The sequence below is a fragment of the Acinonyx jubatus genome, chromosome D4 (genome assembly GCF_027475565.1).
Source record: "Acinonyx jubatus isolate Ajub_Pintada_27869175 chromosome D4, VMU_Ajub_asm_v1.0, whole genome shotgun sequence".
NCBI classification, from domain to species: domain Eukaryota; kingdom Metazoa; phylum Chordata; class Mammalia; order Carnivora; family Felidae; genus Acinonyx; species Acinonyx jubatus.
The window spans coordinates 2,653,232-2,677,799 of NC_069391.1; the positions used below are offsets into that span (position 1 = coordinate 2,653,232).

Genomic DNA, 24,568 nt, shown 5'->3' on the forward strand with positions numbered 1-24,568 from the left:
CTTCCTTCCTCACTTTTTTTTGTCTTTTATGTTTGTTCGTAGCACCTTAACTTGGCTTCAGATTCTGTGTGTGTGTGTGTGTGTGTGTGTGTGTGTGTGTTCATACCGGGGGAATCTAATGATTGCTACAAACCCCGTTACAGGAACGCATAAAGCAACCCCAAAGCATCAGTCCTGTGCGTGTGCGTGCACAACTGCGCACGCTTTTAATGTTCTGGGAGTTTCTTCTGCTGCACAGATGGACGTCTCCACCATGCTTTGAATGTCTGATCAGCATTCCGGTGAGCCGGCAGGTGGGCAGAGGGTCTCCTTGACGGTGCCGGGCAGACAGCACAGCTCGAGCTTCGTCGTACGTGGTTCTCTTTGCGGCTGTGCCAAGTTCACTGGCAAACATCCCGGAAGTGGGACTGCTGGGTCCGAGTGCGTTCCCCAAATGTTTAGCGTCCAGCCACCGGCCTGGTCTTTTGTGACGGACCCTTGGCCGGCTTGCTGCGTGGGTTGGGAGGCTTGAAGTCACATTTCCTGGATCGCCTCCCGGAGTGGGCGAGGGAGGCTGGTCCCAGGTACCAAGTGAGGGCTCTGCAGTGAGGGCTGGCCTGTGGAGCAGCCCTGACACGGGAATTAACCCAGTGGACGGCTGGGTCAACATCTCTGCAGGTCTCCCGTTAAAGTCCTGCTTGGGAAGAAAGCAGACTTCAGAGACTCATCGGGAATGCCTCTGTGCCACACGCTGACCCGCACCGGATGAACCTGAGAACAGGCGCTGGTTGAGTTCGGTTTGGCCCCAGGCATGGAAGGGTAGCGCCTGGGAAGACCAGCACCGGCCACCACCCACCGCCCGTGTCTGCAAGGGTCAGGGTGTGCAGGTGACCGACGTGCACCGGCTGCTTGTAGGACAGTAGGCGCTAAGCTGCTTAGAGCATCGGAAGCCACCGTCTGCCCGAGGGAAGCCCGGACTGCTGGTCTCCCTGGCTTGGGCTGGGGCCACTGAGGTGGACACGGCCCAGCCCCCGTCCTTGGGGAGGTTGGCCTGGATGAGGCGGGGGGGGGGGGGGGGGGGGGGGGGGGAAGAGTGTGGACAAGGATGCCGGTGCAGGGGATGCTGGGAGGGTGCCCGCTGACAGCCTGGGGGGGGGTGGGGGGGGGGGTGGGGCGGGGCGGGGCGGGGCGCCAGGCCTGGACCTGGGCCCACCGGCAGCTTTCTGGAGGACAAAAGCTGCCGGCTCCACAAGGCCCGGCTCAAACGGCCAGACTGCTTGCACAACAGCAAGTCCGAGCTCCCGCGTCAACCGCTCCTCGCCGAAGCTTCTACTACGCGCCGGGTTCCGCAAACGTGCGACAGCGTCTGATGCCCGTTGTCCCGGAACCCGCCCCCGTGGGGACCGAGGCACGGCGGGGAAGGGGGGATCCGCCCGGACAGGAGGGATGGCCGCAGGAGGACGGGAACGTGACAGATGTGCCTCCACATGGAGGACAGCTTGCTCTGGAGGACAGTTAGCAGACAGGAAAGGCTACGAACGATGCTCCCGAAACCCTGGTGCCCTTCCTGCCCGGGCGGAGGACCGGAGCTGCTTGGGGTATTTCTGCCCGGCCCCTCGTTCTGCAGCAGTAAGGGGACTGGGCCGCCTTCCGAGCACCTCCACACACACGCACAGGAGGCTGGGAGCCACCAAAAGCACCGGAACCAGCACATACGGCACCTCTTTTTTTTTTTTTTGCTGTTTGTTTTATTATGAAACAAAACAAATGCCCCAGGAGAAGGGTCCATGATTACCAGAGACATCCAAGAGTACTTTCTACCATTTTTATTCTGTTGTGTTGAGGCCAGCACTGCAATAAACAAGCTAAAACTACTTACATTGGACTCATTTTCAGTAACTGACATTTACAGGAATATACTAGAAACGGCACTAAAAAGTTTAAGAAAAGTTACGGTAAACTTGCATGCACATCATACAGAAAAGTAACATTTTAAATATAAAAAAGAAAAACTTCCTGGAGGCGTTACGCCAGCGTCGAGGCACAGGCTACAGCGGGTGGAACGCGTCCCTTCTCTGGGCGGTGTTTCTCCCAGAGGGCTGTCACAGATGTGGGTGGGGCAGAACAAAAACAAACAAAAGGAAAACATATCTTACAGTCTGTAAGCAAGAGGACGCCGGCCGCCCGGCAGGAGCAAGGGTCTCTGCCCCCTCGGCCTCCGGGGCTCACGGGAGGCCAACCTCCTAAGCGCACGGGTCCCCGCCGCTCGACAAAAGGCCGTGAGGGGCTGCCCTCGGGTCCTCGGCGCCGGGACGGCCCTGCCCGTCGTCCCGCTGCAGCCTCCCCAACACAGAGACGAGGAGAGACCGCAGCCACCGCAGGCTGACCTCGAGGGGGCCGAGGACGTTCCCCCAAACTCTAAAGAGAAACCAGCTTTGAAGTCTGCACAGAAAGCCTTAAAAAAAAAAAAAAAAAAACGCAGCACCGACAGCCTACGACTGTTCCGGACGGACAGCAGCCCTCCGTGCCATCGCGGCCAGCAGCCTCTTCCCGGGGCGAGAGGGGCAGAGGTGTTCCAGAACCCGGTCTCCTGCAGAGCCGGCGGGTACCGAAGGGCTCGGAAACGCGTCCGCTGTGTGAGGAGCCCGGGCTCCCCGACCTACCGGCTCACACAGGCCCCTCGCCACCTCTGCGGCTGGACAGGTGCTCCCGGGGAGCCCCCCCTCGGCCCCGTGCAACTCCCGGCGCCCTCTGTCCGGGGTCCGTTCGTCACCCGGAGGTGCGCTCGCCGTGCGTTGCCAGAGAGATCCTGCTTTAAGACCCATCCATCGTGTCCTGTATTAATTCCTTAAAGTCCTAGTTTAAATATTCCATTAAAGATCGGCTTAGAAAACACCTTTGAAAAACAAGGGTAACTTTAAAAAATGGCAAGTTTAAAATCCACATATGTTTTGATTACAAACAAAACGTGATTAAAAGTTTAACTGGCTCAAAGCTCATCTAGCGTCAGAATCACCAGCAGTAAGAAAAATGGTAACCCATCCACTGCCCCACCGGTCAGAGTTCCACATCCACCAAGGGCATCCGTGACCGTAAGGGCCGGTGGAATCTGAATGCATTTTGTGATTTTAAAAAACGGCCCCCCTATTAGGGTACTGAGGACTAGTCCCCTCGTCTGCCCGGGAACGTGCCACCAGACCAAAGGCCAGGCCACCCGCAGCTCCGCCCCCAGCACCCGCCTCCAGGAAGTCCTCGCAGGGAGGCCTGGGAGAATGCCCGGTGCCAGTCATTTCTGTGCTAATGGGAAAATGCCCTGTGTGGTCTTGGGGAGCGAAGCCTCCTGCGGCCGGGGGAGTTGGGGGGGGGGGGGGGAGGTCTTTTACCCCTGGAGAGAGAAGCCCAGCCAGGGTGAGCCCGGTGGTGGGCTGAAAGGTGGCAGCGGGGGGCCGCTGCCCCTGCCCTGGGGGCTGGGAGGTGAGGGGTGCCCCGTCTGGGGACCCGGACGGCGGACCCCTGGCACTCTTGGCCTGAGCCACACGCTCAGAGCTCAGGCAGGCAGTGTGGGGGCGGGGCGTCCCTGTCGTCAAAGGCCGCAGGGCGGCCTCTGGAAGAAACAAAACCAAAACATAACCTTCTGTTAAACTCTGTATATTATTATTATTATTTTTTTTTACAATAGAAAGTTAAAAATCAAGACTTAGATTTACTATACATTTTTTTTTCTCTCAGATTACAAAGTTTATATTATATAACTGGGGTTCCCTAAATTGATTTCTTTTAAAATAGTCCTAAAGAGACCAGAGGCGAATACAAAAGAACTCAACAAAATAAAAACTGGGGGTGTGCTGCAGCTGGTAGTTGTCTGTACGTCTCCAAACGTCTCTCTCTCACACACACACACACACACACACACACACACACACACACACACACGAAGAACAGACGCGGAACCCCAGCGGAGCCGGGAGGGGGGCCGGCGCGGGCGGTGGGGCACGAGCACCTGCAGGCCGGAGTCCGGGGTTCTCCTGCCGACCACTGACGAGGCCTGCACTTCTGCGATTTTTTTTTTTTAATGCATTTCTTTTGCAGTTTTTTCTTTTCTTTTTCTTAAAAAAATGACCAATGATGTTAATAAATAAAGTATTCATATATACACGAAGTCGGGGAAACGGTTCCAGGGTGTGCGGCAGCTGATGAGCTGGGGACACACGTCGGGCTGGGCTTTCATAGAAAACTGCTGAACCTTACAAAAAGGTCTCCTTTTATTTTTTTATTTATTTTTTGTCTTTTTAATCTTTTTTTTTGTTTTGTTTTTCGTTGTTTTTTTTTTTTTTTTTTTTTTTTCCCTTAAGTTGAGGTAAAAGTTTCAGTGTATGGAAACCTACGAGCTGCACACGCAGCCCCCGTGTTCCCTTCCGGGAGCCCTGGACACCCCTCCTCTCCGCGCCCGCCTGCCTCTCTCCCCGCCCCTGCAGAAGCCCTGCCTGGAGCTGGACGGGGCCCCCGGAGCCCGCGCCAGGCTGGCTGTTCTCCGCGCCCCCAGAAAGAGGCGACCCCAGCCGCAAGGCTGAGCTCGGGGCCCAAAGGACAAAGACAGCACCCGTTTGCCAAGCTGACCGCTTTCCATACAGTACCATCCAGAGACACTTCCTTTGCAACAATGCGTTCCGGAGCTAGAGACCAGGTGGGGCGTTAAGAGAGGCGTTTCGCAAGAAACCTCAGACCGCATCTGGCATGTTTTTTCTACGGCTGTCAGGTCAGCGTTCGAAGTTACCATCTCCAAGCAACCGAGTTCGGTCACAAAGACTTTATGCAGAGTCGCACCGTCTCATAAAGCCTCACGTACCCACGAGAAAGATCTCTGACCTATTAAAGCAAAAACTGGAAGCTACCATAACACTGAGTTAAGAAGAAAGCCCGCACACCATGGAACGAAAGTAGTATATTAACCATAGAAGGGAACACTGCAGAGTCGGGGCGTGCGCGACGTCGCTGGTTTTGTGCCATTCCGTGAGTCCAGAGCTCATTCCGAGTCGCTGCTGTCGGAGCTGGATCCGCTGGAACTGCTGCTCCCGGACGCGGACGAGCTGCTGCTGCTGAGCCGGGACGGCCCTCCCGAGGGCGCGGAGCCCGCTTTCTCTGAGGGAGACGCGACAGGTGAGAGGCGCTCCCCCGCGCACCCCCACGCACCCGCCGGGCGAGCCCTTCCGGAACGTGCACCGGCGTCACACCGCCACGTCCCCTGCCTCGACCCACCCACTTCTTCACCCCGAAGCTCGGGCAATATTAACGAACGTTTGTTGAAAAGAATGACCGCGTTAATGACATCATGGTACGGTAAGAGATGCGCTCGGCCTCTGTCCGGGTTCTGGGCACAGAGCTCCGAAAACCCTTGGAATCCCCGGACGGGGACGTCTTTGGTTATTTGCACGGAGCCCCCTTCACATCACACCCGAGTTTATGCTCATGAGCGACTCAGGGTACAGCTGGTCCCCAGGAAAACCACGTGGAGGGGGCCGGGAACTTTCACCCCCTGGCCCCTAACTCCGGGGAAGGGAGGGCAGGGGAGGTGGAGCGCTAAAATGTTCTCGCTCCCCAGAGCTTCCAGGTTGGCGGACGGGCGGGGAGGGTGGCGTGCCCAGCGAGGGGAGGGAAGCTCCACGCCCTCACCCCTGCCACGCCTCGCCCTGTGCACCGCCCCCTCCCCTTCGGCTGTTCCTGAGTTGTGCCCTTTACAATAAACGACACAGTAAATAAAGCACCTTCCTGAGTTCTGCGAGCCATCCTAGCAAATTATCAAATCCGAGCAGAGGGTCACGGGAACCCCAGCTGACAGCTTGGTGGTAAGGCAGGCCCAGGACTCGCACCGGGCATCGAAGAGAAGGGCGGTCTTTGGGGGTGGACCCCCCACCACTGGGGTCTGAGCGAACCCTACGTAAATAGTGTCAGGACCGAACTGGATGGCTGGACCCCACCCACAGCTGGCACTGCAGAGTCAGCGTGAGCAGAAGCCCACACACTTGGTGTCAGAAGTGGGAGTAAAACTAGCTCAGAGGTCAACAAAACTAAATATACTTGAGTCTAGAAAACACAGGTGCGATCTGCTGGGAATCTGACGGGGCGTGGGGGGAGGTCAGCAGTATAAAGATATCCACCAGTCACGTGCCGCCTACTCTGCCCTTCCCGGGGGCGATCCAGGGGACCCTCCCAGGCTTCAGAGGGAGCAGGCAGGGCAAGCAGGACTCGGCAAGGCGGCGGCAGGCAGCCGCCACACTATCGTGCAGATGGGACCCCGACCCTGATCACCCCCTGGGCGCCACCATCCCTGGGGCCGGGAGAAAATTATTTGCCCTTTCTCACAGGCTCCGGAGGAAAGAGACAACGAGTCAAATCACCTGCTCACCTAAAATAAGGCTCCGCGGTCCACAAAGCACAGGGCCTGGCCAGGGGCGGCCGGGAAGGAAGCCCGCTGCCAGGGGCCAGGACCCCAGTCCCTCGCAAGCCAAGGGGTGTACCCCCAAAGACCACAGTGAGGCCCTTCCGCAGAGTCCTCTCCGGGGGTTCTGGCCTGGGGCGCTTCCACCCATGCCTCCCATCTGCTCAACCTCCCTGCAGGACCGGGGTCCCCTGTTTACAGGCAAGGGACTTGGGGGTTCAAGAGATCGAGAGCTTCACCTGAGGACACGCTGCCCCTGAGCCGGTGGCACCGCGGACCGAAGCCTGGGTCCGCCGGCCACCGCCCTACCGCCGACCCTCCCCCCTCGCCAGCAGCAGCAGGGGCCGCCGGGGGACCCCGCGCCTCGGCAGCAGCGTGGCCCACGCACAGGTACCTTTCTTGGCAGGCTTCTTGTTGTTCAGCTGTCCGCTGACATCCTGCAGCCGCCTCTCTAACTCCTTCTTCTTTTCCTGAGCTAACTCCTCCTTCGACTTGGCCGCCTGCTTCTTCCCGCTTGTGGCTGCACAAGAGCACAGAGCTGAGAAGGCGGGGCGCGGAGAGGGCGGGCAGCCACCCCTGGGGCCAAGGCTGCACCCGGCCCTCGGCAGGGCGGCCTCTAGGTGCCAGCCGGCACGCCCCCTCCCGGGGGCTCACAAGCTGTGCCTGGCCGCCCCCCCCCCCCCCCCCCCCGCCCCGCCCCGCCAGGCCGCCGCCCGAGTTCCCTGCCGGGACACGGACCCCGGCCCGCACGCGCTGTTCCCTCGCCACAGGCACAGCCTTTTCTGCAAACCTCACGCCGTCCCCACTCCACACGGCGCACAGACGGGCGTGTGCCGCTTGGCGACACCGTCCCCCGTGCGGAGGGCAGAGTCGAGACCTGAACGCCGACCCTCCAACTCACAGTCCTCGCGGGCGAAGCTCTCCCTCGGCTCGGCCGCCCCGCACGCCTGTGCCGCCACCTCGGAGTCCAAGGGGAGCTTACCGAGGGCCCAAAGTGCGTGACTGCGGGGGTCACGTGACTCCGTCCAGGGGGACGCGACCGACCCCTCAGAGTGAGGGAGAAAGCCCGATGAGCGGGCCACACGCAGGTGTAGGTGCACGCTGGCTGTTCCCTGGGGCCGGGCACTGCCCGGCTCTCCTGCCTCCTCGGGCCTGTCCTTTCCCTCACTCCCCAGCACCCGCTGCCCCAGGCAGTGCCTCGTCCCCATCCGGTGCCAACGTCCGTCCTGGGAGGCCTCTGGACCCTCAACTCCCAGTAAGAGGAAACTGGTCTGCCCCGGCAGGGGGACCATCGAGAGGTCCCCTGCAGCCCTGCTCCAAACGGAGCCTCAGGGAGGCTTGTGGCGAAGGCCTCAGCTGGCACTCAAATGCAGGAGGCTCAGGACCGACCCAGGGGTCCTGCCTGTCCCTGTGACTCCCCAAGGGCAGGGGAGGAGGGCCCGGCTGAGCCATCAGCACCTGTCTTTGGGGCACATGGCGGGAATGGGGGGAGGAGAGTGACCCACCCCACTTCCTAGCTTCCCCCCCCCCCCGCCCCGCCCCCACCGGGCCTACAGAAGAGGGAAGCGGGGGAGGCGGGGGGGGGGGAGGAGGACAGAGATGGCAAGTAGGGTGCTCTGCCCCCACAACTTACAGAATGGCTTCCTTTGCTTTTTCTGTAAACAAGACTTGACGTATCTCTCTAGTTCCCGCAACGTGGTGGGTTTCAGAGTCTCAAAGTCAATCTCTATCTCGTCAGGGTTGGAGTCCCTGAGTGAGGGCTCCCGGGACTGGATGATGTGCACCACCCGGCCCAGCTTCTCCCCGGGCAGCCGGTTGATGTCCAGGCTGAGCTGGCGCTTCTCGTCGTAGCTCATGGGCAAGCCCTCTTCCTCCTCCTCCGAGTCGTAGGAGGCTGACGCCTGCTTGCCGCCCTTCTTGGGCTGCCTGAGGGACAAGGCAAAGAACGCCGTGGCACAGAGCCCCTGTCCCGTCCCGCTGACCATGTGGAGCCCCTGCCTCTGTCCTCCCATCCCCCGTGGAGCCCCTGCCCCGTCTGTCTCCCCAGCCCCATCTTCCTGTCTCCTGCCCCCCTGCCCCCCGTCCCCCCACCCCCGTGAAGCCCCAGCCTCATCCCCTCTGCCCCTTGTCCCCCCAGCCTCATGGAGCCCCTGCCCCGTCCCCTGTGAAGCCCCTACCCCTGTTCCCCCAGCCCCCATGGAGGCCCTGCCCCATGTCCCTACCCCCACCCCGTGGAGCCTCCAGCCCCCCTGAAGCCCAGCCCCTTGCCCACATTCTGTCTGGCCTTCTTCCTCTCCAGAACCAGGCTCTTTTACCAAGGAGCAAGCCCAAAGTGGTGCCCCAGGCAGAGAAGCCAGGTGGGCTGAGGGCTGCATGTGTACCTGCAGAGATACAGAACACCCTGTTCCAGCAGAAGGTGCTCCAAGCCTGAGCCAGGAAAGGAGTACAGTGGTCAGCTCCCTTCAACACCCCACGGGCATCTCAAATTCATCTCAAATTCGGCAGGTCAAAAACTGACCTCCATATTGACATAATCCAAAAGGAGACAGGAACGGAGACAGAGGAGTAAAAACCAGAGGGATGACAGAAGACACGGAATGGCAGACCAAAATGCAACTGTAACAATTACTACATTAAACATAAATGGTCTAAAGACACCACCTAAAAGAAAAGCAAAATCAGGCTGGATAAGAAACAAGACCCGACTTGCATGTGGTCCACAAGCCCCATTTTAAATACAGTGACGGAACCAGGTTAAGAGTAAAGAAATGGGGGAATCAAAGGCTAACCCAAAGAAAGCTGAGCTGCAGTGGGTGTATTAGCATCAGACAGAGGAGACTTCAGAAAAAGGAATATCGTCAGGAAGAAACAGCACATGGTAAAAGGATCGACTGACCGAGAAGACATCACGGTCCTCAGCATGCATGTGTCTGAAATCCAAGCCTCAAAATACATGAAGCAAAAGCGGTAGAACCAAAGGAGGCAGACACATCCGCGATTACGGCTGGGGACCCAACGATTCTCTCCCTCACGTTAATTAATGCAACAAATCAGCAAGAAGAGAGAAGACCAACACCACCATCAACCAAATTAACCCAACTGACACGTTTTTGTCTTTTTTTTTCCCCCCTGACATTTAGGCAACACTAGACCCAGCAGCGGGAGAACACATATGCAAGTCCACGTGGAACATCGCCAAATCTTGGCCATAAAATAAATCTGAACAAATTCAAAAGTACTGAGATCACACAAAGTATGTTCTCAGGCCCTAATGGAATTAAACCAGAAACTAGTAACAGAAAAACGTCCAGAAGAATCTCTAGTTACTTGGAAATTAACACGTCTAAATATCCTGTGGTCAAAGAGCAAGTCTGAAGGGAAATCAGAAGATATTTTGAACCAAATAAAATCATATATCAAATTTACAGAGTACAGCTGAAACAGTGTTTAGATAGAAATTAACAGTTATTACTAAATGCTTACGTTACAAAAGATCTCAAATCAATAAACCTAAGTTCCTAATTCAAGAGAGCAAATTAAGTCCAAAGCAAGCAAAGGAAATAATAAAAGTAAGACCATAAACAAAAGGAAGCGAAAGCAGACAAAAGCCAATGACGTTAAAAGCTAGTTGTTTCTATGGCCAATAAAACAAATCAATCAATCTCCACATTCACTGAGAAAAAAGACACAAGTTACCACCACCAGGAGTAAAAGAAAGGACACATCACTACAGACCCCACAGACGTTACAAGGATAACAAAGGCACACAGTAAACAAACCAATGCCCATAAATTCCACAATTCAGGGAAAGGAGCAATGTGTCCAAAGGCACAAATCCCCAAAACTCAGCCAAGAAGAAACTGATAAGCTGACTAGTCCCCTAGCTACAAAAATAACTGGGTTCACTGTTAAAAACCTAACAACGAAAACTCCAGGCCTGGACGCTTTTGCTGGGGAGTTCTACTTAATATTTAAGAATGAACACCAACTCTACACATCTACTCCGAAAATAAGAGAGAGCACCTCCCAACTCATTTTTGAGGCCAGTGTTATACTGACACCAAATCCAGACAGAGAGTACGAGAAAATCTGAGGGAGGGCGGGCAAAACCCGAGTATTCCCACCACCACCTCTGGACAATGCTGCCGTCAACCCAGCTGCCAGAGTCCACATGCCTCTGTCCTCTGGCTTCCAGGCACCACAGCCTGTCCCTTTGGCTTCCCACCTCCACAGCCACCCGGGCCTCTCTTGCCTGCAGAACCACAAAACCTCCCAGGGTGTCCTTTCTCCCATTACTGCCTCCCACTGACCCATTCTCCACATGGACCAGGATCTGACCACTTCTAGCTCCAACACTTCCTGACTCCCCTTCACTTGCTCAGGGGATAAAACCAGAAGCCTCAACAAAGCTGGCCAACCTCAGCCACTCCTCTTCCCGACCCAGTCTCTGTTCCTCAGTGGAGCCGACCTCGTCCTAATTCCCACTGGTTTCTAGAACGCTTCTGCTGGGCTCCATGGCTTTGTCCCCGCTGTTCCTGACCCTTGGAACCGTAACCCGACTGCTGCCGAGTTGCTGCAAGACTGCTGCTCTTGCACAGCGGTCACCCCTCCTCTGGGAAGCCTTCCTTCTACCTTGCGGGAGAGGCGTGCCTTCCCCCCCGTCCTCCACTGTCCCCATTGTCCGGGGAGGGGTAGGCACTCCTCAGGGCAGTGGCTGGTGTGGCAAGGGTGAAGACAGAAGGCAGGCAGATCAGACAGCAGAATCTCTGCCAAGGTGCAGCGCCCCCAGATCAAATCAGGAAAACATCCCCAAAGCCTGGAGATGCCAAGGTCTGTGCCAGATGGTGCCCGAGATCGAGAGGCTAGCTGCACGGACTGCTGAGCAAGGCCCCCCAGAGCCCAGGGTTCGCAAAAAGGGCCTCATCTGTCCCCCTAGTCTCCCCAAGAGGCGGGAGAGACAAGGACCACCCAGCTCCCATCCCGCTGGATGACGAGAGCCCAGTCTCCGCATCACCGGGACTTGCCCCCAAGGCTCAGAGGCCCAGATCCAGCACCTGGCCCACCACACAAGCACCTAGGACGTGGGGCACTGGGCTCGAAGGGGTCTGAAGGCACTACAGCCCACCTGCTGGCTGCGGCTGTGCTGCTGGCCTTCTTGGCGGGAGGCTTCTTCGGTTGGGCCTGCTTGGCAGGTGGGGCCACCTTGGCCTTCTTGTCGTCCTCGGACTTCGCCTTGTGCCTCTCCTTGTCCTTGTCCTTGTCCTTGTCCTTCTTTTTCTTCTCCTTCTCCTTCTTCTCCTTCTTCCTCTTTGGCTTATTCACTGGGGCCTGCGACAGGGCGGCCAGCTGCTCGTGCACGGCCTTCAGCTGGAAGATAGCAGGTGGCTGAGCAAGGCTGCCCTGGGGCTGGCCCAAGGGGACCACAGGTGGTGGCGGGGGCTTTGGGGTGCCCTTGGAGCTACCTCAACCTTGCGGGGAGGTGAGCCAGGGCCACCGGGGCCACACCCTGCTGTGGAAAGGCAGGCAGGTCCCAGAGCAGGTGGCATCGAGCTCCACTCTGCCCTCACTGCCCCGTGACAGCTGGAGGAGAGCTGCCTTGCCGTCCTCACCGGAAACGAGGCTCACGGGTGGCCAGGAGGCCAGCAGGTGAGCCTGGTGACACGTGCAGACCAGGACGGGCGCATAGTAACAACCTGATAAATCGTAGCCAAGGGTGCCTGGGGGGCTCAGTCGGTTAAGCCTCCGACTTCGGCTCAGGTCACGATCTCACGGTTCACGAGTTCGAGCCCCGCGTCGGGCTCTGGGCGGACGGCTCGGAGCCTGGAGCCCGCTTCCGATTCTGTGCCCCTCCCCTGCTCGCTCGCGCTCTCTCTCTCTCTCTCTCTCTCTCTCTCTCTCTCTCTTTCAAAAACAAATAAACATTAAAAAAGCAAAACAAAAAACCTTAAATGGTAGCTAACGTTCTTCTCACCAGGTATCTTTCAGACGAAGGCAAGTCTACATAGAGGCCTGTTAGATAGAGGTCTATTCGTCTGCACGAAGGAGGTTTTCCACAGCTTCCTTCAGAAGCCACAGGGAGGCCACTCGGCAGATGCACAGACTGACCCAGCGCCAGCAGCTACCATCTCGTTTCAGGGACACCCCCCCCCAACATGGGCCACGAGGGGCCGCCGTAAGCTGCACCTCACAGGGGAGGAAACGGATCCTCGCGGATCCCAGGCTGCCCGGTGGCTGCACCCAGGGCCACCTTCCCTGTGGCGTCGCCTCTAACGAGGCTCAAGCTGACGTCCAACGCCAGCCCCACCGTGGTGACCACGGAGGCACCTGCACCCGGCTCTCGGGCCGCCTCACCCCCGCAGCGGCCAGGGAGCCGGCCCCCCTCAGACGCTTCCGCAGCGGGCGAGGCACCCGGGGTCCGCCGGGACCCCCGGAACGGCCACCGCAAGCCAGGCGGGCGTGACCCCGACCCGCGGGCGCGGCCGAGGGGCCCCCAGGACAGACGACTGCCCGCACCTGCTCCTGCAGCTCCGCCAGCCTGGTGGCCCTCTCCTCCTCCGAGTCCGAGCTGCCCGAGTCCGAGGAGCTCTCCTCGCTGCTGCGGCTGCTCTCGGCGCCCTTGCTCAGCACGGGGGCCGCAGGGGCGGGCAGTGCCGGTGCCTCCGCGGGCTCGTCCGGCATCTTGGCAAACCGCATCTCAAACACGTCCTGTGGGAGAGCAGGGGCCGCCTGAGGTCCTGGACGCCCACGAGGCGGCCCCTCGGGGTGGGGGACCCACACCCGAGGGCCCCTGAGATGCCCTCGGAGATAACACCCACGGCTGCTTGGAAGGCCCGCCCCCCCCCAGGGTGCCCCCCCACCTATCTAGGCCCCGGGCGCAGGTCCAGGGACAGGCGCCACGGGGCCCCAGCCACGGACACAGCGTTCTAGGAACTGGTCCGAAAGCCCCCTTTCTCAAGCACGCAAACCTTCTGGAGACCGGTGCCTCCCTTTAGCCTCTGGGTCTGAGGCTCTCCGAGGCTGCCCCCCCCCCCCCCCGCAAAGCAGCCCGAGTGCCTGCCTTTGTCTGACCTGTGACCTCTGTGGGGCCCCCCGCTGCTGGGCCTGGGGGCTGGTTTACTTTCCCCCTTGGGGTCACCTTGGGGTTTTTACCGCAGCATCGCATCTCATTCCGACTCAGGCCCCAAAAAAGTTGTCCTGTCAAAGTTGGCTTTCGAAGAGCCCCCCACAGAGCAGGACCCAGGCCCTCAGGAGCACCTCCCAGCGCAGGTCCCCTCTCCTGGCCGCCCAGGTTCATTTCAGATGGGGGCGCACAGCCACGTGGGAGCTCTCCCTCTGCAGAGCTCATCCAGCTGCATCCACACCAGATGACTCACGTGAGATGCCACCCCAGTGATGAGCCATCCAGCTCCAGAAGCACCCGCTCCGGGTTCTGGACCCAGACTCTCCTCCTGGGGTGAAGACCGCCCCAAAGACACAGAGGCGCAGAGCCAGGGTCTGGCCGGGCCCTGGCACGTGGCCTGGAGGGGCGCGGACCCCAGAGCTGCCCCCGCACCACTGTGCCAGCCCATACGCAAAATGGCCATCACTAACCAAGGCTCTCGGCCTCTGTGGCTGCGCTGTCGAGAACCACCTTTTGCAGGACAGAAGCGGGGCCTCCGGCCTCCGCTTGCACACCTGACCTGCCACCAGGGCCGCCTGGCTCCCTTATCAGGCTGAACCGGTGCACCGGGTTCAGAAGCATCACAGAGCAAACACAGAGCGGAACTCTGCTCCGAGGCACAGCGGGCGTGGTCTCAGTATGAAACCGCAGACCCCGCGGGCTTTCTCCGGGCATTCTGGGACCACCAAGGCCACTGCGCCCTCCTCCCCAGCGGGAGCCGGTCCACAGAGGGCGCCCCCCCCCCCCCATCCCGGGCATCAGCACGGCCCCCCCACAGGAGGACCCAGCGGCACAAAGACAGCTTCTCTGCTTCTCCCCCATCCCTCCCTGAGTCTCGGGTGGTCAAGGGTTCTGACCAAGACAGACAAAAAAAAGCGTTCTAAGCAAAAAACTAGGAACATCTCACGCGACAACAAACATACTGCGTCCTGGAGAAACGGAATGCTGGAAGAGAGAGAGTAGAGGTCCACGATTTTTACTCTTCCCTCCAAAATACTGTTCCAATTACACGACGTTTAACACTCCGCTGCTATTAACCATGAAAGCAACAGCGCCCATCACCAAGGGAGCGTACTGGCCCCCGCAGAAACGTGTGCGCAGCACCCAGACTTTGGCCAAAAATCCCACGCGTGCACGTGCCCGCACACACACACGTCTGTGCGTGCGAGGTGTGAGAGCACAGGTACACAGCCCCTGCACCAAAGGGCAGGCTCGCCTTCCCTACGGTTCCCACACCTCGTTCCCACAAACCGCTTTCGGCGTCAGAAAAGGCCACGCAAACAGCCATCACATACAACCTCGGCAGCCTCGCGGCGAGGCCCCCCCACACCCCCAGGCACGGAGCCGAGAGCAGCAGAGCTGCAGAACGGACACCCCCTCATCCGCCCGGCCCGGAGGGCGTGTGCCCGCGGCTCGTCCGTCCGCCCCCGGGGAGAAACGTGTCCCACGGCGTTCCTGGCCACGTGTCCCCTGCGATGCCCGTGTCCTTCCCGAGTGCCCACCCTGGGCTGGGTCCCACCTGTGCCCAGAAGGCCCCTCTGCCCGGGAGCGCCTCAGGTTACCTGGAGCTTCCTGGCCATGGCCACCACCTCGTGGTCCGGGGGGTTGTACTTGTAGCAATTGGAGAACATTAACCGGATGTCAGCTGCGAAACCCTGCGCGTCTGGGTACTCGCGGCTGTCCATCTTCTTCTGTAAGACACGGGCGACAGGGTGTGACGGGCGCCGCCCCCGCCCAGCAACCCCACTCCCCGCCAGGCCCCGCCTGCATGGACCACTGCCAGCAGCAAGCCCAATAAATGAGAGAGAGAGAGAGGGAGGGAGGGAGGGAGGGAGGAAGCAGGACTCGAGGGCTTGGGAGGGGGCTCTGGGACCCCCTGGAACAACACCCCAGAGAGGCCGCTGCCCTGGGTGGAAGGAAAGGAGGCATCCTGGCTCCCGCAGCCGCCACGTAAGCTCTCCTTGCCCTGGTTTCCACACATCGTGTGACATTATACACAGTGAAATCCCTCATGGGGGGAGCTTCAGGGGGGACGAGGAGCTTCCGGTAAAAGTCACTGCCAACACTGGGCTGGGGGGGGGGGGGGTCTCCTCAGGTCATGGACTGAGACGTTCACTTCACCTCTCTGAGGACCCAGACGCCCCCCCCCCCCCCCCCCCCCCCCAAGCAGCACCGGACAGTCCTGGCCGACCCAGTGGAACAAGGTGGGGCTGGCAGGGGTGAGACTCAGGCAGGCTGTATGCCGAGCACAGAGGCACCACCATGGACGGGCACAAGCTGCCAGTCAGGGCAGATGGAGGGGAGACTCGGTGAGGGAGCGAGCTCCCTGGCTCTCCCAGGCCCAAGCAGAAATCATCAGTCAGCGACCTCCTGTCGGCGAGGGTTGCCCCTCTTCCCCGGGCGCTGAGCGCCACTGCAGCGGGACCCTGCAGGTTAGGGCCCAACCACCTGTCTCATTTGAGCCTAGACTAACACAATCCCGGACTCTGGTGGGCTGACTGCAGCCCGACTCCAGGACCCTCGGCCTCTCTAGCGCCCTGGATACATGCCCCGTCTCCCACCAGCGGCAGAGCTGCGGACAGCACCCAGGCTGCATGGCTCCAGCCCTCGGCACAGCCTCCCTACCACGGGAGGCCTGGCTACCGGGCACAAACGGGCACCCGAGACCCTCTTGACTCCTGTACGATTTTCAGGCTCTGGTGCTCACTTGACCGCTGGCCGCCTGGGCGGGGCTGAGGCACAGACAGGCTAAACCTAAGTGCATTGGGGGCCCAAGGAGAGTCGGCCGCTGGCTGGGGCTCCTCGGGGGCTCCCGGATGATGGGTGTTTCTCAAGGGGAACGCCAGAGCAAACCGCCCAGGTCCCCGCAGGACGCGGCCCCCTCCCCACAGCCTCAGCGCTTCCCACTCAGCCTCTCCCTGGCTGTGTGGCCTGGACGTGTGGCTGCTCGCGTCCGTCCGGCCTCACGTGCCCCCCAAGGCTCTGGGGATTAAGAAGGGCACGAGTGTCACTGCTGTCAACGACGCCCTCATCTGGGTGACGGGAGCTCTGCCGGCCGAGCTCAAGGCTTGAAGAGTCAAAGACCTGGATTCCGGGCCTGGCTCCGCCCACAACTCACCCACCCTGTCCAGCCTCAGCTTCCCGGTCTCTAAACAGCAGCGGCGCGTGCAGACGAAAAGGCCCAGCCCCAGTAGCCCCCAGCCCAAGTCCCAGCCGGGTCACTGCATGGGGAGAACGAGACGGGCAGACAGCCCTGTCTGGGACTGAGGGGGCCAGCCACCTGCCGTCAGCCTGCAGCCAGGACCCCACAGACCCTGCGGAGGGAGAGAGCCTCCGCGAGGCGAGCACTGGGCCTCCGAGAACTGCACCTGGGAGCGCGTGTTCCCGCCGCCCCACAGTCAAGACCGGCTAGACAAGAGCCGGCCTCGGCCAAGCACGACTCTGAAGCACACGGTTAGCAAATCTTCCCCGGGAAGGGAGGCAGCCACAGAGCTGGGACCTGCTCTCCACCGGCCTCTGCCTCGCTGGCACCTTTGCGTTCGTCCTGCATTTGTACTGACTCATGCTGGTCACGAACCGTCCAAAGCCAAGGGTACCAGGCTCCCAGTGGGGGCAGGACCTAAGGTATCTGAGGAAGAGGCTTGGTCACTCGAATGCTTCACCAAGCGCCACCACCGAGGTGGGGGGGGGGGGGGGGGCGGGCGGACAGCCAGGTCTGTCCTGCCTGAAACCCACACGCGCCCGGGGGAGGAGGCTCCAGTAAGGAGACTCTGCCCGCGTCTGGCAACACTGGGAAACGAGGCAGAATGACGGAGACCAGCCGTTCCAGGGCCAGACCCTATCCGTGCAAAGGCGCCACCACTCCCCTTTGGGGGGTGGCTCTTGGGGCCACATGGGCAGCTTGCAGAGGAGGTGGCCTACAGTCCCCCACTGCCAGGGGCGTTCCTCGGAACCTCGGGAACCAGCACTGGGCCGGCTCGCCGGAGACGGGGGGAAGGGGGCAGGTGTGCTGGGGCTCGAGCCCGATCGGGACAGGGGGTCAGGAACCCCACCTGTGTGTGCTCAGGGAAGACCCCTGGGAGCTCATCCCAGCCCTGGGTCTGCTGCCCTCCGGCTGCGGCCGCCCCCCCCGGGGCACTTTCTCTCCCCGGTCTCTGCTTGTTTAACACCGGCCTGGCCTGGCGCAACACCCGAGAAAGTCCCGGGCGGAGGCCCTGGCACGGGAACCGGGGGGCCCGGGCTCTCGGTCTCAGCTCTGCCACCTGCCCCACTCCGAGGCCCCGGTCTGGCCAGTGAGGGCGTGGGTCGCCCAAAAGGGCCCCCTTGCTGAGGTCACGGGAACCGCAGACGCGCCGGCACGGGACGCGGGAAGGAGAGCGCAGACCCGGGTGCAAGCGGGACGAGGACCCCAAAGCCGCAGGCTCAGCAGGCAGAACGCGCCTCCCTCCCCACCCCCCGCCCCCGGGCCCGCGGGACCCCCGCGGCCAGCGGTCAACGCGCCAGCCCCGCCCTGAGCGGGCCCCGCGTCCGCGTACCTTGACGGTGCTGAGGTCCATCGGGTGCTTGATGATGTCGTGGTAGTCGTGCAGCTCTAGGGCCTCGGCGTCCACCGGCTTGTAGAAGGGCCAGGCGTAGGCCGCGTGCTTCTTGGACAGCATCTCCTTGAGGATGCTGTCACAGTGCCGCAAGTGCTCCGACAGCTTGCCCTTCTTGCCCGCGTGCTGCGGCACCTCGCCGTCCTCCAGGTCCTTCTTGGGCGGCTTGATGGGGCGGCCCCCGCTCTCTCGCCGCGCCACCACCTTGGCCTGCTTGGGGTCTGACAGCGGCGGGGGCGACTCGCTCCGGCTCGCGGTGATGGCCGACGTCGTGGGCGTCGTGGTGTCTGCTTTCCGCTTCACCCCCTTTTTCTGCGACAGCGACGACGCGACCGGTGAGCGCCGGGCACGAGGACGCGGGTGGCGGCAGCCGCGCTCCCAGGGCGCTATCGGCCAGGCACAGAGCAAAGCGACCGCGCGCACGCGCATGCACAGCCACACCCGTCCTCCCGCTGCCCCCCACCCCCGCGGCACACGGGACGCCGAGGCTCAGAGGGGCCACGTTTCAGGCCCAAGGTCACACAGCTGGTAGTGGTGAGGCTGGACTCAGAAACCGTCCCCCGAGCCGCCCCTCTGCGGGCCCTGTCCGTTTGCCCCCAGGCCCCCGAGGCTCCGGTCACACCCCAGCAGCGTGAGGGGTCACGTGCGACTCAGCTGCATCTGTCTGACCTCGGGGGCCGTGCTGGCTCCAGAGGCCAGCATGACCAGGACGACCCCAGGACCAGGATCGTCCCCAAGCGGGACTCGGGCTAAGGGACAGCAGAGATGAACGGGATTCCCGGCTCTTAAAGGCCAGTGGGAAAGCCCCAGATCAGGGCCTCAAAGCTGGGGCTCCAGGGGCAGCCACGGTGGAGCAGGCCGAGGCCCGGAGGCAGGAAGAGCGGGGAGGGCAGGATTGCAGCCGCGGGTCTCGGGCCAAGGACTCCCAGGGGCTGATTGGGCAAGTCGGGACTTTCACCCCAAAGGCAGCGGGAGCCACAGAGAGCTCTCTTCCCCGAGGAGAGGGAATGTTAAAACGACCAACAGAGTCTTTTGCAGGTGTGTGCAGGGCACTCACAGGGGCTGTGCCCGGTGAGGGAGAACCTGTTAAAGCCCGGGAGTCCTGGGGCGTGCGCGTCTCTTCAGGCACCGGGCCGGGGGGCCCACAGGCATCACGGTGCGTGCTGCGGCCAGGGCTCAGTGCATCCCCGAGACCGGCTCGGCCAGCTCCCCACCTCCCAGACAGGCAGAGGCGCCCCTCGGAGCCGCAGCGCCCGGGCTGACGGCCTCATGGGGATCTGCTCCCTGGGGCGCCGCCACGGTCTCCGCCCCGGCCAGGCCACTGCCCCCCGGCTGGCAGGGGCATGAGCTGGCGGTCCACAGACACTCGTGGGCACCCACAGGATGCCAAGCGCGTGCCACAGAGGCCCGGCGGAGAGCTCATCTGGCCATGGCAAACAGGACACGCTCCAAAAACAGCCGGGCACTGTGCTCGGCAGCCTGGCCAGGCGCCGCCCGGGAAAGAGCAGGCGGTGAAGACCACGGGGGAGGGAGAGCAACGGAGGGGGCGTTTTACCTTGGGGGAGCCACTTAACCCCTCTGAGCGCCTGCTTCCTCATCTGTAAGATGGGGGAAATACTGTCTGCCCCAGAGGGCCGCTGTGAGGGGCAAACGGAAGACACACGTCAGCGTCCGGCACGCGGCCTGCCCCAGGCCTCACGGGGAGCGCCGGCTCTGAGCCCAGACCCGGCCAGGACGGTCCCCGCCATGGAAGTGCCAGCCACACTGGGGGGACGGATGGCGCCGGAGCTCACACCAGCAGGGGCGGGTGCAAGGCCCCCCGTGACGCACCCGGGCCACTGCCCTAAATGCAAGCGTTGAGCGGGGGAGCTGCGGGGCCCCTCCACGCTGCTCCCCACACCTTCCCACAGGACCCTCGCACGGCGAAGACCGAGCCTTCAGGGCCAGAGAAGTGGGGGTTCAGCACAGCCTGCCCTCACCAGCTGTGTGACCTAAAGCCACCCGAGCCTCGGTCTCCCCGTCTGCATCAGGAGCACGGAGAGAACCAAAGTCACGTGTACCCAACACCCAACAAGCAGTCGGTGCCCAGGGACAGGTGGCCGTGCACCCCTCCCGGCCCGCCCCACACCTGTCCGAATCCAGGAACCCCGGCCTGGCCATCAGACAGCCGGCTGACCTCGTCCCCAGGGACGCTCACCTTGACGACAGGTGGTGTGGGAGGGACCACGGGAATGATGGGCGTCGAGGGAGGAGGTGGGGCGGCGGCCGGGGGGACGGGGACCGACGTGATGTTTGCAGTAATGGTTGGCACAGGGGTGGCGGCAATGACGGGCGTCTGGGAGACGGTGGGGGGGACGCTCTGAAAGGGGGCTGCTGGGGTGACAGAGGACACGGCCGCCACTTGCTGCGTACCTTGAAGGCAAGGAAAGCACGTTGAACACACCAGGCTCTACCTACCAGCCAGCTTCTAGAAGCTTCTAAAAGCTTCCTGGACCATCCCCTCCAGCCAGAGCACTCCGGCGCCAGGGAGCCCCTCCCCCTGAGGCCCCGGCCCTGAACCTTGGCTGCCTCCACGGAACACACCTCCCCAGGCTCTCCCTCTGGCCAGAGACTAAAATCTCAACGAGGAAGCTGGACAAGGGGCAGCCTGGGAGGAAGGGCCGGGCGTGGGACCGCGAAACCGGAGGTTCACTCAGACTCCACCTCGAACTAGCTGAGAGACCCAGGCGGAGCTCCTTAACCACCCACGGTCCCATCTGCGAAGTGTGAAGGCCGGCGGTGTGGGGGACCCACTGCAGCCTCCCCCGTCAGCCTCTCCGTCAGGGCGCACCTCGGTTCCAGTTTCCGGCCAGGTAAGACCCCCAAGGCTCCCAGTGCTAATCCCCACTGCCCTCTCGACAGGGCGCACAGCCCCTCTCCTGCCACAGAGAACGCAACACAGGCCAGAGAGGCAAAGTCCTGGGGGGACACAAGGACCTCCTGTCCAGACTGCTGGAAGAGGTGGTCTCAGAGGATGGGGACATGGCAAGACCACAGTCTCCCCACAACAGCAGGCTCGAAGGCAGACAGTAACAGGCCACCGAGGGCCGGCGGGACCTCAGACAGCCCCGACTCGACAGACAGGGAAACTGAGCTCAGAGGGGCCGAGGGACCCGCACGAGAAATGCTGCTGGCAGTCCCCGGGGGGGTGTCAGGATAAAGGGACCGTGCCCATCCTCCCCTTTACCTGCACTCTGGGTTCCGCCAGCCGGCTTCCGGCCTTTGCCCTTCGGAGCAGGGGGTAATAATTCAACTTCCTCCTGGGGCATCTGGGCCACTTTCTGCAGAAAAATTTTCTCTAAGGCTTGGGCCATTAGCACTATGTCATCTGTGGGCTGAAGACACAGGGGGAGCCAAGGTCACTTGTTGGGAAAGGAACCACGTGTTCACCAAAGACATCGCTGGTTGTAGCTCAAGAAAACACTGACTCGAGAATCTGTTAAGAGATTTGCTAGGGCAGGAGGCGGGAGGAGGCCAAAGGGGCGCATCCCGCTGTGGAGACGGGAAGGGTAACAGCCACCCTTCAGCCCATCACGTGGAGGACACACAACCTTCTACCCGCTCCCACTCAATTTGTCTCTGCTTTATCACGTCGCTCTTGAAAACGGCGAAACCCCCACGAGTGTAGGGTCCCGTGGACCTTCCCTAATCTACTCTTCCCGCTGCAAACCACTGTGTGGACACGCTCCCTCCTCGTGCAGGGTCCTCGCCGTCTCGGGCGGCTGCACACACGCGAGCCCGCATCTCTACGGGAGGGGCGTCTAGGTCGGAGGGCGCGGACGGTTTGAAGCATTTGGTTCCCTAAACTCCTTCTGAAAAGGCTGTTCCCACCTTTACCTCCCCTCCCCCAGGGTGGGGGAGGGGGGCGGTGCGGGCAGCGTGTGGGACCCTGAGTGGGGACGGTGGCCACAAGGGCGGAGGGCCAGGGGGTGACGTGCCCGGCCCCGAGGGCCCTCTTGCGGCCACGTGCGCCCTTACCTTGTTATAAATGTAACAGTTGGTGAACATGGTGTTGAAGTCTTGCATACACTCGCTCGCGCTCCAATAATAACTGTTTTCTAGTCTCTTCTTGATAGTCCCCATGTCCATCGGGTTCTTTATTATCTTATGATAATCCTAGGAAAGAGATTTTCAGAGACGTCATCAGCGCCCACCGCGTGGCCATTTCCGCTGCTCCCGAGGACAGTGACTGCACGCCGCGCAGTCTCTTCAGGTGAGTCAGGCGCCGGGCCCGGGTCAAAGACAGGATGTGGGGCGAGCGCCCGGCCAGCCGCAAACCCCTCCACGCCTCTCGCCCGGCGGCTTCTGCCTGCATGGGAGGTTCTTAGAGACGCACGCGACCGTGCGGCCGGAGCAGGCCCCAGAGCCGACTGGCATTCTAGAGACGGGGCCAAGCTCCCTCCCGGATTCCAAACCAAGGGTCCGCCGGGGGCCGGTGCCGAGCCGGGCCCGGAACCCAGGCCACCAGCTCCTGGCCCCGGGCTTCGCCTTCAAACGCTCAGGGTTTCTCTACCCGGGTCCGGATGAGAAGCGCATCGGATGGATGGCCCGCGCCGGGAACGTGACCCCAAGGGGCGGGTGCAGCGCTCTCCAGGAGGGTACACGGGACAGGAGGAAGACGGGTGAGTCCTGGCTCCTGCTCCCGCCCTCTCCAGCCCGTGGGGCTCAGGTCTCTACGCTCGGTGCCCTGCTCCCTACGCTCGGGGACACGGCCCTCCCACTCCCACTGCCGCTCCTTGGTCACCAAGGGCCACGGGCTGTGCCTGGCTTGCCGGCACCACCGCTGCCTCGGCCCGAGGGGCGGTCCGTCCAGGAACGGGGCCGCAGGGGGGCAGGGATGGGCGGGTACTCACAGGCAGGTTGAGCTTGACGGCGTCCACGGGCTGGTAGAAGGGCCAGGCAAACTGGTGCTTCCAGAGCGTCTTCACCACCACATTCTGCATGTACTGCAGCTGGTTGGTCTTGCGGCCCGGCTTGGTGGGGTTGGAGACCTCCGGCGGGGGCGGGTTCACAGGGCCCGGGGCCGCCGGGATCCCCGTGGGGGCGGCCGTTGCGGTGGCGGACATCCTCCGCTGCTCGCTCACTGGCCGTCACAGCAGCGGCTCGGGGACGCCCTGGCTTCCACGGCGCTCCTTTCGGAGGCCTGACGTCCCATTTCTGGGCCCAGCGGGGCAGCACCTACGGGGGAGGAGGCACAGCAGACACGGGCCGGTCACCCAGGCCCCACGGACTCCCGCGTGGTCGCAGTGAGGCCAATTCATCTTGCTCACGACAGTCGCCCTGGTCAAACCAGCCCTCCCCTTGTCGCCCAACCGCTCTAACTACGGCTCTCAGGCCGGGGCAGGGAGGCAACAGAACGCGGGCCACCTGGCCACGCGGGCGACGCAAGGGCGGGAAGGCGGCCGTCCAGGCACACGGCAGCGGTGGGAGGTGGTGGCCCCAGACGCGGCCACTCCTGGCTCACTGCCCACCAACTGCCTGCCTACTGGGGCGGACTCTGACTGTTCTTGGCCGTGGCACCTTTGGGGGAATGATTCACACGTAGAGACGGCTATAGCATCGACTCCGCGGAGCCGAGCCGGGCAGGCAGGACGTTTGCGGAACCACGCATGGCGTGTGGAGCTGGGCCCCCGGGGCAGCGAGGTTCTGATGTAACCACGAGAACGGGTGCTGGTTTGTGATGGCGGGCGGGGGTATGACACGCCCGGCCCCGGGCCAATCGGGAGGGCAGGGGAGGGCACCCCCCACCCTCCTCTCTCAGTAAGTGAGGGGCTGCTGTGGACCTCCCTCCCCCTACCTCCCACCAACTTTCAGGAATGCCCTCCAGGCTCACGGCTGCAATCCAAGATGATTACCTACACCCCAGAACACACAGGCCGGCCCCGACATCGGAGCCCCAACATATCCCAGGGGCCAGCCGGCGGCCCGCTTTTACTCGCGAGTGGACTGTTTACTTTACGAGTGGACTGCTGACCGCCTGTGGAATGAGAGCACCGGGCCACATTTCTGAGCCCTGCTACACTCCAGGTTTCTGTGTGTCCCAGTCCCCGTCACAACATCCAGACGGGTCGGGGCCGGGCGGCAGTGCCCTCTGCATGAGGGGCCGGGGGGCACCGGGGGACGGCGCCGGGACAGCCCATGTCGGTGACTGCGATCAGCCACCCTGCCCACAACTTGCAAAAGCGGATGGTTAAGACCTGGGGAGTTCTGTGAGCTGGTTAGCACCCTGCGGGTAGCTCGCCACCTGCCACGTGGGTGTGTCCACGCCAAAGTAACGCGCTCCTACTACAAACCACCGCGAGCGGCGCGAAGAGGGTTCAGACAGACAGCAGGGGCATCTCTGACGCACGAAGCAGACCA

General features: G+C 61.8%; 1 protein-coding gene and 1 long non-coding RNA gene across 5 annotated transcripts in view; one reads left to right on the forward strand and one right to left on the reverse strand.

Moving 5' to 3' along the window:
- Nucleotides 1–3,611: 3,611 nt before the first annotated feature.
- The window catches only part of BRD3 (bromodomain containing 3), a 64,594-nt gene continuing 43,637 nt past the window's right edge, over nucleotides 3,612–24,568 (reverse strand). For 3 of the 4 annotated variants that reach the window (XM_053204414.1, XM_053204413.1, XM_053204415.1), the window contains 11 exons: nucleotides 23,062–23,386; nucleotides 22,187–22,324; nucleotides 21,396–21,543; nucleotides 20,367–20,581; nucleotides 18,110–18,481; nucleotides 15,137–15,265; nucleotides 12,929–13,120; nucleotides 11,541–11,782; nucleotides 8,049–8,341; nucleotides 6,810–6,935; nucleotides 3,612–5,118 (listed from right to left, as the gene is read on the reverse strand). In XM_053204414.1, the coding sequence (XP_053060389.1) occupies nucleotides 5,003–5,118; nucleotides 6,810–6,935; nucleotides 8,049–8,341; nucleotides 11,541–11,782; nucleotides 12,929–13,120; nucleotides 15,137–15,265; nucleotides 18,110–18,481; nucleotides 20,367–20,581; nucleotides 21,396–21,543; nucleotides 22,187–22,324; nucleotides 23,062–23,274 (2,184 nt within the window). In that variant the 5' untranslated portion in view covers nucleotides 23,275–23,386 and the 3' untranslated portion in view covers nucleotides 3,612–5,002. The remainder of the gene's footprint in view (nucleotides 5,119–6,809; nucleotides 6,936–8,048; nucleotides 8,342–11,540; nucleotides 11,783–12,928; nucleotides 13,121–15,136; nucleotides 15,266–18,109; nucleotides 18,482–20,366; nucleotides 20,582–21,395; nucleotides 21,544–22,186; nucleotides 22,325–23,061; nucleotides 23,387–24,568) is intronic. The other variant, XM_053204416.1, reaches the window with a different exon arrangement.
- On the forward strand, nucleotides 8,659–12,317 carry LOC128312058 (uncharacterized). The gene is made up of 2 exons (XR_008290849.1): nucleotides 8,659–9,341; nucleotides 9,474–12,317. It is a non-coding gene; the product is annotated as an uncharacterized LOC128312058 (long non-coding RNA).